The 17340-nt window shown below is 38.1% G+C and overlaps 3 protein-coding genes across 3 annotated transcripts in view; 1 reads left to right on the top strand and 2 right to left on the bottom strand.

Moving 5' to 3' along the window:
- The window catches only part of LOC117790452, a 32485-nt gene extending 19765 nt beyond the window's left edge, over positions 1–12720 (bottom strand). Inside the window, exon 1 of the mRNA XM_034629906.1 lies at positions 12335–12720. The gene's annotated coding sequence lies outside the window, so the exon portion shown is untranslated. The remainder of the gene's footprint in view (positions 1–12334) is intronic.
- A 349-nt stretch (positions 12721–13069) lies between these two features.
- On the bottom strand, positions 13070–15313 carry LOC117792328 (mucin-2). Its single transcript, XM_034632405.1, has 4 exons — positions 14680–15313; positions 14555–14624; positions 13402–14319; positions 13070–13340 (listed from the first exon to the last, which is right to left on the bottom strand). The coding sequence occupies exons 1-4, from the start codon at positions 14770–14772 to the stop codon at positions 13147–13149; spliced, it is 1275 nt and encodes a 424-aa protein (XP_034488296.1). The 5' UTR covers positions 14773–15313; the 3' UTR covers positions 13070–13146.
- On the top strand, positions 14988–16999 carry LOC117792724 (proline-rich receptor-like protein kinase PERK2). The gene is made up of 3 exons (XM_034632966.1): positions 14988–15162; positions 15216–16592; positions 16661–16999. The coding sequence occupies exons 1-3, from the start codon at positions 14988–14990 to the stop codon at positions 16834–16836; spliced, it is 1728 nt and encodes a 575-aa protein (XP_034488857.1). The 3' UTR covers positions 16837–16999.
- The last annotated feature ends 341 nt before the right edge of the window (positions 17000–17340 follow it).

Below are 17340 nucleotides of genomic sequence, written 5' to 3' on the forward strand. Positions count from 1 at the left end.
ATAAAACAGTAAAATGCTTGCAGAAATGCTTTTTAAATTTCTTATTTCTTCTTTCAATCTTGTCTAGACATACACAATCACGTTTGATGGAGAAGAAGTGGGTAAGAAGCACAAGTTGGGGGTGGTACAGGTGTTTCTAGGGTGAATGAAGGTATTCCACGGTAACGATGTAGACAACACGGACATAAACAGAGCAGGAATGTTGAAATGTGACCATGGAGGGCTATGAAGATAATTAAGTTAAGGTGGTAAAATGCACAACGTGGGAATAATGTGATGAAAATGTCAAGCGAAGTTAAAAGCTGCAACACAAGGAAAAAAGGAGACTGCAAAGCAAGAAAAGATTCAAATTAAAAGTAATCCTATTAAACATATATTTCTTTGTGTAAATATTATTATTCTAGGAAAATTTTAACGGTGTTCAACTGAATGACAAAGAAAGTTTTCTTGTCTTACATCATTTGCTTTTTTGTTATTTTATTTTTGCCCATTTTACTTGAAAAGCCTTGACAGGGTATTATGCGCTTACTGTATATTCCGCTTAAAATACGAGTATTGAATTACTTAAGCTGTCAAACTGATAACTGGAGACCGTCAAAATCACAATTGTTATACTTAAATTTGCAACAGACAAATAAATAAACATAACAGGATTATAGAGAATTAATTATATTTAAGAGTATTATGTATTGTTGCGGTGTATTACATGTCGGGCTTATAGATAATTTATTTATAATTTTCAAAGAGAAAAACAAAGCAAAAAAAATTGTGTTTCGGTATTAAAAGAATCCGGCGATTGGATGATAAACTGAGATTTCCAGGATTATGCCAGAATTGTTGGAAATCAAAATATTTATCCTATAGATGCCATTTGAACAATGAGCTGTTGCAAAAGCAATCAGCAAGTGAATTACTGTTATGAGTCATGGCATTGTATTATAGAGGAGCTTTGCGATATCCTTAGGCAGTCAAGTTTACCCTATTACTGTTCCAATATCAGTGCACACCTTGTGCAGGTATTGCCAGACAACTTGATTTGCATGACAAAGCGCTGCTATGGCTATAAATACAAACACACTTAAGCACACACATGGACAAACAGTGGGCACATCTGTGTAGTAGATAGAGCAGGACGCACAGGAACAAAGGACCTGACAGCAGTAAACGCCCCCAAGGCGCACATTAATTACAACTTCCGGTTTTTTCGAAAACTGATTGACTGATGGATTGGATTGGATTGGATTGAATGAACGAATGAATGAATGAGCGAATGACGTTTGTTGAGATTGACTTAAAAGTCACGTTCAGTTAGTTGCAAAAAAAAAAAAAATAAAAAGAAAAGTGCGCAACTGCCAACTGGAAAATCCGACAGATAGACTGACTGACAAACAGACAGACAGATAACACTTGGTATAACAGTGAATCGCCCCCGCAAATTTTATGGAATGGCAGCAGAAGCATGCAATCAATAAGTGGGTGATGCAGGTGGAGAGAGAGACAGACACAGAGAGAAAGAGCAAGAGAGATATTCGGGGGTGTAGAAGTTGTGCTCTGTTTTCCGACTGTTTATTCAGTCTGAGGCAATTTTTGTTTACAAGATACAATTTGTTAACAAGTGCGAAGTAAAAATGAAAGAAAGAAAATATCATTTAGTAAAATTGGGAAATTAATGCAAGCCATACACACACACACAAACAGACACGCATGCATGTGTATATATATTTCAAAATACCACAAACAATGCCAACACTTCGCAGTGGTTTTTTTTTTTGGCCTCAGTTGGATGGAGGTGTTGCAAAGGGATTATTGACTGGTAGCAAGTTTATTTTACGCTCAATGAGCTCAGCCGCAAAATCGATCGATTTAAATCAAAATGCTGGCAAGTGGATCTGGGGTTGGGTTGGAGTTGGGTCATTTGCTGTCTGAGGCTCACTCACACGCCCGACGAGGCAGGTCGCGGAGCTCCGTGAATGGGAAAGCGCGCATATGGCCAACAGACACACACAGACACAGTCGACAGCCAATGCGGCTGATTGGAAATACTGGGAACCCGTTGACGTTGATGTTGACGCTGTTGCTTCGCTAGCTCGTGCCGCATTTGTAATACATATACATACATGGGAGTGTGTGTGTGTGTGTGAGTGTGTGTGTGTGTGTGAATGTGTGTGTGTGTGCGTGTTTGCGATATTTTTAGACCCTTCGACGTCTCAGCTATAAATATTATTTCTATTTTATTACACATTTTTTCAATGTGATTTTCTACAACATTTTATCCCTCTTGTTTCTTTTTTTTTTAACGCTTCGGACAGCAGCCAATGTCCATAAATTTTGCAGCCAACAGCCAAAATGTATAATATTTTCCATAAATTCGTATATAAAAGATACACATACATGTGATACGTATGAGAATGTATGCATCTAGGATACGAAAACATTTGTAGCGCCATCACGTGCCAATCATGTCCAGCCCCCATTTATGGCTTACATGGCAGGACGCTCTCATTCAAAGGATACCAGTTAATAAAATCGATGCTCGATTAAAAGTCATATTATTTCGTATAATAAAGTATAGAACACATTTGATGATGAAACCCAGTAAAATATCAACGGCAGCAAATTGAAAGATCGTAAAACAATATAAATGTTGCTACGATTTTATGATTATGACAAGCATTCAAGTAAAATGTGCAAAACGCTTTCAAAGAATGATTTAAGAATAGCTCTTTGTGTTGAGAAGTATTGCTTTGAGTCGATTTGAAAAGTTGAAAATCATATATAAAGTGCATGGAGTTTTCCAGAAAATTTCAAGTTTTCTAATTATTATTTTAATTTCTGGAATAAAAGGTAATTAAATCAACTGACTTATATTAAGGATTATAGTAAATATTAAAAACAGTTATTCTATATGGAATATATCTAATTTTTATATATCCAACACACTTTTAAACTATTTTATAAATAAGAAACAAGTAACTTTCTTCCATTCAATCGCTTCAAATTTATTTTTTCCATATTTTACTCTCTCTCTTTCATCTCAAAAACCATTATTAATGTCGTTTAAAGTGCAAAATAACTCATTTTCTATCTAAATAATAGCATACAAATTTAAAAATAATGCCAGCTCTTGCGCTTTCTGTCTTTCAATTAAAATTTTTCCAGCTATCTATTGCTTATCTTTCCTTTATTCTCATCATCTTTGTTTACTTTAAACATCTCAGACTTAAACATATTATTGCCGGACATTCCTGTTCGCAGTCTCCTGCTCAATTTTACTCCCACCCACAAGTGAATATTATTTATGTATCATTTTAACAATGTATTTTCTTTCTCCCCGCTCTCAAGAGCATTATCTCCATTTCAGCCATCTTGAAGTGACCTAACACAATAGATTGTGTTTTTATTGGGCCTGCACAAATATTGATAAGAGTCAAGACACAATTCTAATAAACGCTTTGGATCCAAGCAATTCCAAACATTAAATCTCAAACATTGATTCTTACGACTTTTATACATTATTTCACACAACAGTTAAATTTGTCTCTACATTCAGATTGAACTTGTTTACAGTTTTCTGATTTTCTGCTTTCTGTTTCGGTTTTTGTTTTCTTATTTGTTTTAGTCCGTCGGGTTCGTTGGATGCACTAAACGGAATTCTCTTGAAATCGGTTTCATCTTGATAACACGCTTTGGTATTTACTCTTTCTCTTAACGATCCCTCTCTCTCTCTCTCTCTCTCTTTCTGATTTTCTGCTCGCTGTCTCGCTCTCGAGGATCGTCAAATGAAGAATTATGTTATGAGCTGTACGTTAACTTAACGACAAGACTGTCACTCATAGTGTTTCTCCACTCAGTTCCCCGTCTGTCTCTCATCTTCAGGTTTGTCTATTTGTGGGCGCAAAGGGTCTTTCGTTGTCTTCAAGTTGTTGCCTTTGTTTTCTTTTGGCTTTAAAGACAAGTGATCTTTGTTTTGTTCATGTCTGTTCAATGTTCAGTATGAATTTTAATTTTCTTATTTGAATTTATATTGTTGTTTTATGTGTCTGTTTTTTTTATTTGCTCGTAGTTGGCGTAAAAAAACACTGCCAAAGGCCTTGAGAATAAATACAACTTTAAGAAATAAATATAGAATATTTAGCTAAATAATCTTTAACAAAATAATAGTTCATTACGCGTACATTTGTAGGAAATCTTAAGAAAATAAAAAAATAATAAAGTTTATGTAAATTTTGTATTACCCCACAGAACGGTATATTAGCTTTGTGAAATTTTGTTAAATTACAAAAAAATATATAATAATCAATTAATCAACGAACTTCTTCAATATTTTGAGCTTTTCTAGCCTTGGTCCTATTGATCTTACCAAAAATATCCTATTTCTTCTAAATGCCTACAATGTTGCTTTTAAAAGCATTTAATCCACTTCTATGACCACTTAATGACTTACTCCCTAACAATTTTCTCACCCTTGTCTCTGCCCTCTAGAAATTCTTTTGTTGCAATGCCATAAAAGTTGACCAAGTTGTGGCCTCACCAACCCAAAAAAAAAAAAAGAAAACGAGAAGAAGCGTACATATAAAAGTGAGCTAATTTACTTTTCTCAGCGGTTTTTATGGGTCTCAATGAAACACCAGGAAGAATGGAGTGGTTTTGGTCATAGTATGGTATGGCATGGATGGTTTGTCTGGGAATTTCTCACAGTGTACACAACAGCACATTGTACTGAAACATAAATTCACTTTATTAAATAAAGCTACAGCAATAGCAATAATTCTTTGGCGCATTTGTAAGTGGTCTTCAGTTCCGCTCTTCATCGCCGTTGTCTGCGTCGGTGTCGACGTCAGCGTCGGCGTCTTGGCGTCATGGTGGGCGTCCGAAATGGTTGCTATTTTGTCTATAGTTTCTTTATAGTATCTGCTATGACGACCACGCGGCAGTCAGTCAGTCAGTCAGTCAGACAGGCAGTCGAGTTTACTTAACAGAAATAATTATGTGGGATACATACAGCAGCAACACTACCACCACCAACAACAGCACGCAACTAAATTAAGCATATTTTAGCTATTTTTATATAGTTGAAAATATAATAATGCCATCTTCGCAGTCGCTGCTTCTTGCCGTTTGTTAATGGCTTTGAAATGAGCGAGGAGAGCAAACCCAGACATGACGAGGCCACAGACATAGCCAAAGATGAAACTCTTTCGCAACGAAGCGTCGGACCGCCAACGACAGCGACAGCGACAACTTCCACCTGCATAAAAAAGCGTACGACGAGGCGTCGTCGTCTCATCATCATCCTCATGATCATCTCAGCAGCATCAGCGGCAGCGAGCCGCACTCCCTTTTTATTTTACCAATTAAATATATGTTTGAATACCCTTTGCTGAAAGGGTATGTCGTACTAGTAAAATGAAACAAACTTGTCTATATCGGTCGATGTGATGGATTTTCTGTATACAAAAAAAATAATATTCTATGATTTTAATATTTTAAACAAATTTACTTGTTCTTTACTATATCTTTTATTTAAGAAATACCATCTACAAGATACATTTTAACTTTTTTCTCTCTTAATAATTCAACACAACATCATCTAGATTTAAAGAGTGCGCTTTACAGGGTATCTTTCACTTGAACCCCATCAACTACAAGCTTAATTCTTACTTGCTACTTATTTCTTTTTTCTATAATTTATTTTTAAAAATCATCCCCACAACAGACTTGCAACTTACAAAGACGCAACGCGTTAAAAATATAAAAAAAAAAGAACAGAAAAAAATTAAAAGAAAAAGAAAAAGAAGAAAACTGAAAACAACAGGGGAAAAATTGACACCGGAAGTGGCTGCCTCATCTGCGTTGGATGTGGCACTGACTCTCAACGGCGAGACAAATTACTTGATTTGCATATGTATGTGCATTACATATTCAAATAGCTATAGTATAGTATATATAGTATAATCTTTAAGCCAAAGCCGAGTCCCAAGCCCCAAGCTCCAAATAAAGAAAAACATCTCAGCATTGTCATTTTTCTGCTTGCTTTTCGTATGAAAATTTATCAAAAATGTTTTTCATTTGGACGAACGCGCGCGCGCGCAAATTTGATGCGCAGCCAAGCGCAACAACATAAACAGCAACATCAGGGGAAGGGGGATGGTGAGAGGGAAGGGAAGGGTCAGACAGTAAGGGAATGAAGCGGGTTGGAGACACTGGCAACGCCCACAGCTACTGGGGTCTGTCAGTTAGGCCGAGCAGTCTGAGCAGCGGCTTAGCCCGAGTCACTTTGCCATTCCATCCAATCATCCATCCATCCATCCTGTTCGTTCATTCATTCACTCATTCATTAATACCCAAAGACGCCGTAGCTCCAATTGTTGTTTTTATTACGCGATTCGCTTTTATTTTTCTAGACTGCATCCAACTTAATCCCAATAAGATGTTAGCGATTTCGAGTCCGTATCTGCTGTCTTGCTATGGGGCAGCGATTTCCGCAACAACAACTATAATAAAAACTACAAGAAATGTAAGAGAATTCAAACTGTTGCACAGTGACGCAAACTTGCCACAGAAATACGACTGTCGACATGTTTATCAATAGTTTGGCTATTACTTAAGATATTTACGGCACATCAACGGCTCATTATTCACAGTTCAAATCATAAACTAAAAATATAACCATAATATTTTTTAAATATGTATTTCAGTTTGTTAATGATTACGCAATATGTTTCCAGCTGTTCGAGTAGAAGTTGGCATTTAATTAATAAAGTAAATATGGTGTATTGTTGATGCAGGTGAGCAAATACAGGTAAACACGTAATTAATTACCTCTGGGTATATTTGTTTTCAATAATCATCAAGGCTTGATGGACAGATACGAAATCTTATATATAACGTATATATTTTTTTAAAATTACGAGTACATGCATAACCAATCAAGTCTATGTGAGATTACTAAACTGGCGCCATGTTTATACAATTGTGATTGAGGTTTTTTTTTGATTATCCTGTTATCAGAATTTCATGAGCCGCCTTAACCTGAATTAATCTGTTACTCTGTTATCAAACTAATTGGAGGGTGTTTGTAAATTGCTTTCAATTCGCAAAAGTACCGAATTTTGTTTGGGTAAATGGTTTGAAAATTTCGTATTTTAAATACGATTAGTTACTAATATCTACCAAATAATAGCTAATAGTAAATATTTGAAAATATTGTAAAATCTAGATATACAATTAATGTCATTCTAATGAAAATATTAAGGTTTTGGATTCAGAAAATGTAGCATGTGTTCTTGATTTATCTCAGATGCTGATGATTTTGTTTATTTAAATCTTAATCTACAATTCAAATAAAGCATCAAACCACTTGAAGGTTGGGAGGGCATCGCTCAATCTTAAATTAAAATTTTTCCAATTCAGTTTAAGTATCGTCAGGTAGATTGATTATACAATTGATTCTATCATCAAATCAGCTAAATTAATCGGCTTATCAGCACGCTTCATTTAAAGCTGTCTGGGCTATCAATCTGTTGCAATGCTTAATAGTTTGCTTCTACCCACACAAACAAACAGGCATAATATACAAATTGTCAACTCAGTGCAAAGTCAACATCAAAGTAACAACAAAAATAAAAGAGACATGCAGGGAAAAGGAAAAACTAATTCACACAAACTGACAGATGTACAGTTACAGACACAGATACAGATACAGATACAGACACACAGATTCAAACATACAGATACAGACAGAGCAAAAGCATCGTGGAAAATGTAGGGAATTAAGTCAGTCAGTGACTGTGTGTAACAGTTAACTGAATTTGTTGCACAATCTTGCGGCAGCCTGAGAGAGATAAAGAGAGACAGAGAGAAAGAGAGAGAGTTCGATAAACAGAGAGTGAGAGGGAATGGAAAGTCTTACTCAATCTAAAAACCGACTCAATCTGCAGACTGCAGTTAAATGTAAAATTCAGCTTGAATGCAACTGCAACTAATTAGTTTTCAGGCTGCTGTAATCGCAGCAATGCAGACAACGCAACAAACGACAATTTTCCCACTGAATTTTCACTTTTTTTTTGTTTGTTTTCATTTTATTCTCTTTGCTTTTGTGCTGCTGCTGCGGGCCGTAAATGAAAATCAAAGCAAAACAACAGCGTAACAGACAAACAAAAGAATTTATGAGTTCGAAAACTTTTCTATATTCCAAAGGGGGGTATATGGAAGAAGCGAGAGGGCAGAGAGATTGTTGCCTGCACACATTTTCATATCGTTCTGCGTCCCGCGTATCTTTTATGTGTCCCATTGGCATCGTTTGTGGCACAGCCTCTCTAAATATTTAAAAGTCCATAATAAGCACAGTTCTGAATCGTTATTTCGAATATTTAAATAAACTGATAAACCAGTTGCTGTTAGTAGTATTGTTGTTGCTGTTATTGTGGTTCTAAGCATTGCGGTTTATTGCCCACAAGGTCTCAATTAATTAGTTACCGGGCAAACCCATACTCATAGTATCAAATAAAAGCCAGATGTGAACGCTTTAACTACACTCGCAGAACTATTTAATTAATCTAGTTGTATTGCCAGCAAATTGCTTAAAGCAGCATAAACCTTACTCACTTTATTGGATATGTTTTTATATATACTGTAATTACGAAATCAATGGAAATGTTCTTTTATAATACCTTTTAATAAATTAATTTTTAGTTTAAATTAATAGAATTAACTTAAACGATATTTATCTACGGCTTATTTAAACTTCAGATAAGAATATAGTTAGTTATGTTAATGTTCGGAAACTCTGAATAGAATTGTAAGCTATTCTTTACTAAATTTTGAATTTCATTTAAAACGGAGTACAATAAAAAGTTTAAGAATGTCAGGAAACAGAGAGTGAGAGTTTAAGCGCGCGAAAGTGAATAATGAATAATGAGATTAAATAGTTAATAGTTAAAAATTTTGCGAAAAGTTTTATAATTTTGTTATAATCAATGCTTAATTAAAACATCGATATACTTTTGCATAATATGATAGCTCGTTTTAGATTAATACACCTATTTCTATATGAACACGGATATAAATTTGTATCAAGACTGCTTGAAAATAATAATATTTACAAGTATTATATCCTCTCAAAGAGACTGCAATATAAGGTTTCATAAAAAATGCTGTTAGATGCTTTATAAGGTTATCAGAATAGGTGCCAAGTACCTTATACGAGTGCTGTTTGCCACTTAAAATCAAATACGAAATCAAAATTCAAAATCATGGCCAAGGCTCACATGCGATTTGACGATTTCGGGTTTTGGCCACACAGCACACACAACAAATACATAAATAAATAAGCTACGCTGAATAAATGAATATTAAATGCCGTCGACGAAGAGGGAGATTTAAAAAAAAAAGTAAATAAACGTTGAGGCAAATTCAAACGATATTCGATACGTAAATACCACAAAATGTTTGCATGTTTGCATGTTTGTTTGTTTGTGCTATTAATTTGCATTGCGAATGGGAGTGAGATTTAGTGCGGATACGAGAGGGCGGTATGCGGTTGACGGGGGGCGTGGCCGCAACAGCCGCAAAGCCAAAGCACATGCAACCAAACGCGACACTGCGAACAAAAGCTGAAATCGCAAAATTTGATTGACGGCGTCGCTGACGAAGGCGACGACGTCATCGTCAAAGCATTTGAAGCTTGATACTTGGCCTGAGGTTTCTCTGCTTAGGCGACGCGACGCTGTTGCCGCCCACGTACAGCGTAACATAAAACAACAACAACAACAATAACAAACAGATACTTTTACACACAGACCACGAAGAGAGGAAGCAACAGCTTTCATAGGGCACAAAAGAGAGATAATGAGAGTGAGAGAGCGCGCAATTGACGTGAGAGCAACGAAGGCGACGAAAAGGGGCAGCGGACAGCGGACGTCGGACTGACAGTCAAGCTTTGCGGTTTTTAGTTACAGGCCGCCAACTTGTTTCGGTACAGTGGTTCACTTTTTTTATATGCTATTTCTAATTTATATTAAAGATGCGAAACAAACTTAAGAATTGTACAAATAAATATCTAAGTAATTTACAACTGTATATATATAATAAATATTACCAAGCTAAGCAAATTCGTTACACATTTTTCCGTTTTGGTATCGTTTGGGCCAATTTTTTTTTAAAGTTTACAAAAAAGTGCATTGAAATCAAATACAGGGAAACTTTCAGTTAAAAAATAAACTAAAAGTACATCAGGTACATAGACAAGTCACAATCCTAACCTTTAATTTAAAACGTATTTTTAATATCTCAAAAAAGTCCAGTGGCCGGTTTTTCAATGTCTCATTAAATATTATTAAACAGATATTTTCAAATTAAAATTAATTTCTATATATTTTACGTCAGTATATCCCAGATATAGTAATCAAACTTATTTCCCCATCTCAAAGTTGAATTACCATCAGATTGTCTTTTTTTTTATTGACAATTGGTTTTAGTTACACACACACACACACAGCACACACACCACTGTGCCTAGTGCTATTGTCATTTACATTGTGGCAAGCAATTACATGCGACAAGCCAAGCGGCTCTTGGTTTCTTATGGTTTTATTATTTTTTTTGTAGGCGTGGCCCAGTTTTTGTTGCTGCTGCTGTTCTTGCTGTTGTTGTTGTTGTTGTAGCTTGCCACATTTGGCAGACACAATTTATGTCAAGCCAACGTCTTTGGCGCTGTGCGAAAACATGCGTAAAAGTAGCTGCCAAAAGGACCGCCCGCCTCCCAACAGCCCCCTCTCCAACCACCAAACGAGTCCAGCTACATTATCTCTGAGTGTAAGTGTGTCTCTGTGTGAGTGTGTGTCGGTCTAATAGGCACAGAAATTAAAACAGCAAACCCAAACAAACATTGGGTGGCTGTGAAAAGGGGTGAGAAGATGAGAGAGTAGGAGAGGAGGAGAGAGAGAGTGGGCGGCAGTAGGGACTGCATTTAACAACGGTGTTGACAGCCGTGGCGACGACGCGGGCATCTGTCAAACATGTCATACGCAAAATAGCTTAACTGTCATAAAAACAACAAGCGGCAGACAGGGGGAAGGTGGCAGGCAGTTTGGGAATGGGGTGGACCGTAAAATGCTTTATTACAATCCTAAAAACAACAATAACTATCAAGACACACACATACATACATACAAATGGAAAATGTGCCGCAGTCTCAAATTCAGATTCTTTTTGAGGGAATTCTCTTGATCCACAACAACAACAACAATAACAACAGCAGCAATTGTTGTGTTATTGCGTTGATTTATATTTTTATGCTTTATTTGATTTATTTATTAACTTTACGTCGCTCTTTCGACTTCCCTTTTTATGTTTGTTTCTCTTTTACTCTCACACTCTCTCTCTTGTGGCTCCTTCTTCTTCTAGCCAAAACGCCAACGCCTCGTAGGCGCACATACATATACACTGCAAATAGTTTTTTTCATTTCTTTATGCTGCGTCTGTGTGCGTGTGGCATTTTAATAATAGCACACACATACAATATAAAAGCTCCCGCTGGAGCAGCAAAAAAAAAATGAAGAAACCTAGAAAAAAATGTTGCACTAAAAACTTCAACGCCCGCATTCTAGCAAATACCAATACAGGCACAAGTAGAAAGCACAAAACTTCTATGCGACTCTACACACTCACACAGCGCCACACTTACATACACATACGCCCACTCTCACTCAAAGAGCCCTTTGGGAGTGGAAGCGGGTGGCGGGGGGAGGGGTTGTTGAGTTAGGCTGCCGCAATAAAGCTCATGTTGTCTGCGGCAAAGGCAACAGTTATATGCATATACATTTGTATGTATGTATGCATGCACATATTTATGTACATGAGTGTTGAGTGAGGGGGAATGGGAGGGATATATAGAACCCTCACCTCAAAACAGGAAGTTTGTAGTTTTTTTCAATTAACACTCGCGACGTATGTGTGTGTGAGTGTGGAGCAAGGGGGATAGCAATAGAGGGGGAGCACGTCAAAAAGTGCTGAAGAGAGGAAGGGGATGAGAGAGAGGGCTGGTCGAGAACTTATTTGCAGCAGTTGAAAATTATGATGTGCATATATATATTTTGTTTATTTGCTCAATTCCTTTTTATACTTGTTGTTGTGACTGCATAAACAGTACTTATTTACACAACAAATACAATTTCGTGTGCCTTTATTAAATATTATTGCATTTATTATTTTTATTATTATTATTACAATTATTATTATATTTGATGACATACACGCGAATAGCACAAAGTTAAAGTGCCACAACAAAACTTCAAATCACACACACACACAAAATATGTAAACAGAAATCTACCTCTTGCTGTTGGCACCTCCGAGGGACGCGCGCGACGCCTCCGCTGACTTCGCCGAGTAAAAACAACAAAAACACCGACAAGCGACAAACGACAAGCGACGACTGCGAGCGGCAACAAAGTGCAACTGTAACGGTGGCTGCGGTTTGTGTTTTGAACTTTTGCTATTTGCCGCCCCCGATTGCGAGAACGTTGCCCGTTTGCTTTGATTTTGTTTTTGTTTTTGCTTTTGTATTTGCACACACACACTTTACTTTTTTTTCCACAAACAGATTTCTGTTTAACACTTTATTTTTGAACACAAAACACGCGCGCAAGCCAACCAAATGTGCAAGTCGTCGCTTGCTCTCTCGTTTAACGACTAAAACTGAAATGAGCAAAAGCACCGTTGAAACGGGTATCACAGCGACAGCTGATTTGCTGTAGTGCTGCCAAGTAAGCGGTTATACCGCGAGCCGTGCAGCCTGTTAACAGAGCTTGTGGCATATTTAGGTCGTTATTCCGCATTTCTGTTTAGATCGTGTTTTTGTAGCTAGGTGGCAGCTCTTTACGTGAATAGTTGACCGTTTGGCGCAAAGTTTGAAAGTTAAATTAAAATGTGACTTAAATTATCATATTTGTTACTCGATATAATTTTTGCCGATTGTTCAACCACTGGAATTTATTTTTCTATGTTGTCTTTTCGACATAAAACTCCATTAGCAGATTTTACTGCGCTACTAAATATGCAACGAGAATTAAGAAAATCAATCACCGCATTAAGTTTATTGATTTAAACTATTAAATGTCAAAGCAAAGTTCTTCAGCGTATACATCAACGACACTTTTCAGTGCACCAATCCCAAATACATCCATCGCTTTTGTTGCATCCAAAACCACCAGGATACAGTGCACAAAAATCCTCAGAGTTTTTCAACTGACAATTTCCCCCTGGGCATAAGTAATTGTAGCAGCCCGCGGAGCACGTCTTCCGATCCCCCAGAGCACATCCCGAGCAATTGAGGACATCTGAAATTGTACCCATATTAGCATGTTTACCAATATGTTTCTTTGTAAAATGATATCTTACCACTTTCCAGGCAATCGGGTGTAGAGCATGCTGATAATGGTGGATTCGGGGGCATTACCAACAACGGGGGATCTGTGAGCTGCACAATTTGTGGGGGCTTCAAATAGATTACAGCATGCGTACAAATCCTTCGATCACAAAGCTTATGTGGGCGATTGAAGCACACCCAGGTGGGTGGATAGGGACGACAAAATCGAGGACTTTTGACCACGCAACAACCATCAGGTGGTATTTCACCTGGATAAGCCTCTGGGGGTGCTGTTGTTGTAGAAGGAACCGTCATTGGCGTCGTTGACTCATAGTTGAAATCCAAACTCGGATCGTAGGGCTTTAGAGTCTCATACTCCACACGCTTGATATTCTCAGTGACAGCTTGATACTTAAACTGATTTTTGACCACATTATCAATTTCCAATATTGTTGTGATGTAACCCGGCGACTGACATCGTTTATTGCGCCACACTGTGCCCACGGGACAAGCTGATGATAAACAGCGACCGTTATGATATTCACCTTGGGAGCAGATAATCTTTCGGCATTGTTCATTAAGGAATATGGAACCAGGTGGACAGCGAACTTGTTCAATAGGTGCTTCAATTGGGTTTTCTGTGCTGGTGGTTGTGGTGGGTTCTTCTGTGGTTGTGGTGGGTTCTTCTGTTGTTGTGGTGGGCTCTTCTGTTGTTGTGGTGGGTTCTTCTGTGGTTGTGGTGGGTTCTTCTGTTGTGGTGGGTTCCTCTGTGGTTGTGGTGGGTTCTTCTGTGGTTGTGGTGGGTTCCTCTGTGGTTGTGGTGGGTTCTTCTGTGGTTGTGGTGGATGTTTCTGTTGTGGTGGGTTCTTCTATTGGTGAGGTTGTTGTCTCAAGCGGACAGGGCTTTGGATTGAGTAAATAGCACATTCCATCGGTGTGAAGAAAGTAGCCTAAAATAAATTTCCATAAGTTTATATTATTTCCATACAAACATTTTTAGATCCTTTTACCGGCCTTTTATAACCCGTTTATCTTATTTCTTTATTTTCCTAAGGTTCTAAAATTTGTTTAGATGTTGTCAGAGTTTGTTTCAATAAGTGGAGTCTAATATCCAAAAACTTTGGTTAAAGATCAATATTAAGTTAATGTTATTCCTTTAAGTATGTAAAGTAGAAGACAACTTACCTTCTTCACATCGGTTCTTCTTGTAGCACATATTATCCTTTAATTCATAGCCAACTGGACACACCATGTCCTAAAGAGATAGTCAAGTTTTAAATGTGACTAGATCAATGTTCAAATACTCTTACCGCTCCACCATCATTTTGATAAGCCTCCGCTACAGTAACGCTTCCGTAAATAGCAAAAACAAGCGACAAAATTGCACAAAATGAAATTGACATGATAATCCGGCAGCTTCCGATTTAAAGCGATGTTCTAACAACTGAGCTCCGATGACGACTAACTGAGAGAGACGCCGAAAAATGATTTCACGGTGACAAAAACATAATTGCCCCGATCCGATAACCTTTCGCAAGCGGCTGCACGTTTTGATTATTAAATATATCAATATAGGTGAGAGACATTTGTTTTGGTTTTCAGCTCAGTTCTAATCGCTATGTTCGCCTATCAAGTTGTATTACTGCCTTGGCTTTTGCTCGGATTTAAGTTTGCGACAGCTCAATCTCCACAGAATTCTGTCAACGTTCAATGCGCAACTTATACTTGTAATCCGCCCTATGTTCTTCAGAATGGTCTTTGTGTGGGGTTCAACACGTCCCAATGTGGAAGCGGTAAGTGGAACTTATGTGTATTTCATAATATGTAATATGTCATTTTTATTCAGGTTCCAACATTATTGTGAACGTGTTTCCACCAGGATCTTCTCCTTCATATCAACTACAACCGAATCAAGTTGTTGTTCCTTGTGCCCCAGCTCAATCCCAGCCTTGTCCTAACCAACCTTTTGTTCCATATCCTCCAATTCCATCTCAGCCCTGTCCCAATCAGCCAGTTTCACCTAGTCCTCCAGTTCTACCTCAACCCTGTCCCAATCAGCCCGTTTCGCCCAATCCTCCAGTACAACCCTGTCCCAATCAACCTGTTCTGCCTAGTTCTCCAGAACAGCTCTGCCCCAATCAGCCAGTTCCACCTAGTCCTCCAGTTCTACCTCAACCTTGTCCCAACCAACCGGTTACACCCTATCCTCCAGTTCAACCTAGTCCCAATCAACCAGTTTCGCCTAATTCTCCAGTGCAACCTTGTCCCAACCAACCGGTTACACCCTATCCTCCAGTTCAACCCCAGCCAACACCTAGTCCCAATCAACCTAATCTGCCGAATTCTCCAGTACAACCTTGTCCCAATCAGCCTGTTACACCCTATCCGCCAGTTCAACCCCAGCCAACAACTAATCCCAATCAACATAATCCACCAATTCAATCCCAGCCTTGTCCCAATCAACCTGTTGCACCGAATCCTCCGGTTCAACCGGTTTCACCAAATCCTCCACTTCAACCGCAGCCAGCACCTTATCCTGATGAAGCTGTTACTTCACCTGTTACGGATGAGCCTACGCCCATTCCGACAGTCGTTCCTCAAGAGACTTCCACATCAACGACACCTACACCGATACCTGCACCGATCCTTCGCTGTCCCACAGGAACAGTTCTAGTAAATGGATTCTGTAGGTTGATATACTGTGGTTCGGGAGTGTACTCGTATGCAAGAGGTCGATGTGTGATGCCTCGATGTCCCCAGGGCACAGTGTGGACAGGTCAAAAGTGCGCACCACCGCAGCCAATTGAACTAGATCCCATTCACATCGAAAGAACGATCATGGTGGAGAAATCGAAGAATACGTCTGATCTGGTGGTTAATAATGTGCAAAACTTGGTGGTTAATGCTTCGCTTGTAATACCGACACGTGAAGACGATTATGACGATGATTATTCTGAGGAAATAGATTCCAATCAAGCTGCAACCACCACCAAGTGCTGCACTGTGGTTGCCCCACGCATCTGTCGCTGCCCAATCCAGAGCACTCGCTGGCAATGCTTCAACAGACGGCAATATCTGTGTGGCGACTTCTGTAGCACCTCCAAAGTGGTGCTGAAGCCATCTAATGTTTCCACCTGGATCGTCGACGATGCAGAAATGCTCCTCATGCCGCCCAACTGGAACTTCGACTGCCGCAACCAGGACAACTGTATCACATCCACAGGTAAATCGCATTACCCTCTAGAAAATAACGGCAACTGAATTGAATCTCCTTCTCCTTTTATTTTACAGAGAAGCACGACTGCAGTGGCTGTGCCTTGGGATTAATTGCATCCTGCTCTTCCTACTGCTACAACTATCATTGCGACGGTCCTAACTGTGGCTTCTACGATCAGGAAGAGTTTTGCAAGTTGGCTCAGTTCTCCGGCTCTGTTGTCTGCCGCCCGGAGGATGCCTGGAAGCGATAAGAAAAATTCTATGATTTCAACTGTCAGGGTCAAATAAGAATTTATTTGAGTTTTATTAAAAAAAAAAAAGGATTTATTAATTCTAATAAATATCAAAAGTCTTGCCGCTTTCTGTTAAAATCACATATTTGTAAATAAAACCACTGTATAATACATAATTAAACACACATGATGGATCTTATTAAATTCCAGAATGAATTTCTATTTTGACTTAAGTCAAACTTCCCATCGATTGTGAGGCATAATCAATAAAGCTCTTAGTAAATATTGAATATTTGTGAATGAATATAGGTAATTACGTTCTTTAATGCATAATTAAACAAACATGATAGATTTTAATGAGTTCCATAGAATTTTCCTTTTTTAAAATTATACTAAATGGTTCACACTCGACTTAAACAAAAGCTCCCATCGATTGTGGGGCATAATCTAAATAGCTTTTAGTAAATATTGGAGACTTTTAATTATATGTAGCATACAAGTATGTTTATACCTAATATGACA

This window comes from Drosophila innubila, assembly GCF_004354385.1.
Source record: "Drosophila innubila isolate TH190305 chromosome 3R unlocalized genomic scaffold, UK_Dinn_1.0 2_E_3R, whole genome shotgun sequence".
NCBI classification, from domain to species: Eukaryota; Metazoa; Arthropoda; class Insecta; order Diptera; family Drosophilidae; genus Drosophila; species Drosophila innubila.

Excerpts from the sequence above, each read along its gene's own strand:
- LOC117792328 (XM_034632405.1), bottom strand. The coding sequence starts at position 14,772 with ATGTCAATTTCATTTTGTGCAATTTTGTCGCTTGTTTTTGCTATTTAC. Across the intron at positions 14,625-14,679 it reads ATCAAAATGATGGTGGAGCG|GACATGGTGTGTCCAGTTGG; the intron begins GTAAGAGTATTT and ends CTATCTCTTTAG. Across the intron at positions 13,341-13,401 it reads ACCCGATTGCCTGGAAAGTG|ATGTCCTCAATTGCTCGGGA; the intron begins GTAAGATATCAT and ends GTACAATTTCAG.
- LOC117792724 (XM_034632966.1), top strand. The coding sequence starts at position 14,988 with ATGTTCGCCTATCAAGTTGTATTACTGCCTTGGCTTTTGCTCGGATTT. Across the intron at positions 15,163-15,215 it reads CACGTCCCAATGTGGAAGCG|GTTCCAACATTATTGTGAAC; the intron begins GTAAGTGGAACT and ends ATTTTTATTCAG. Across the intron at positions 16,593-16,660 it reads CAACTGTATCACATCCACAG|AGAAGCACGACTGCAGTGGC; the intron begins GTAAATCGCATT and ends TTTATTTTACAG.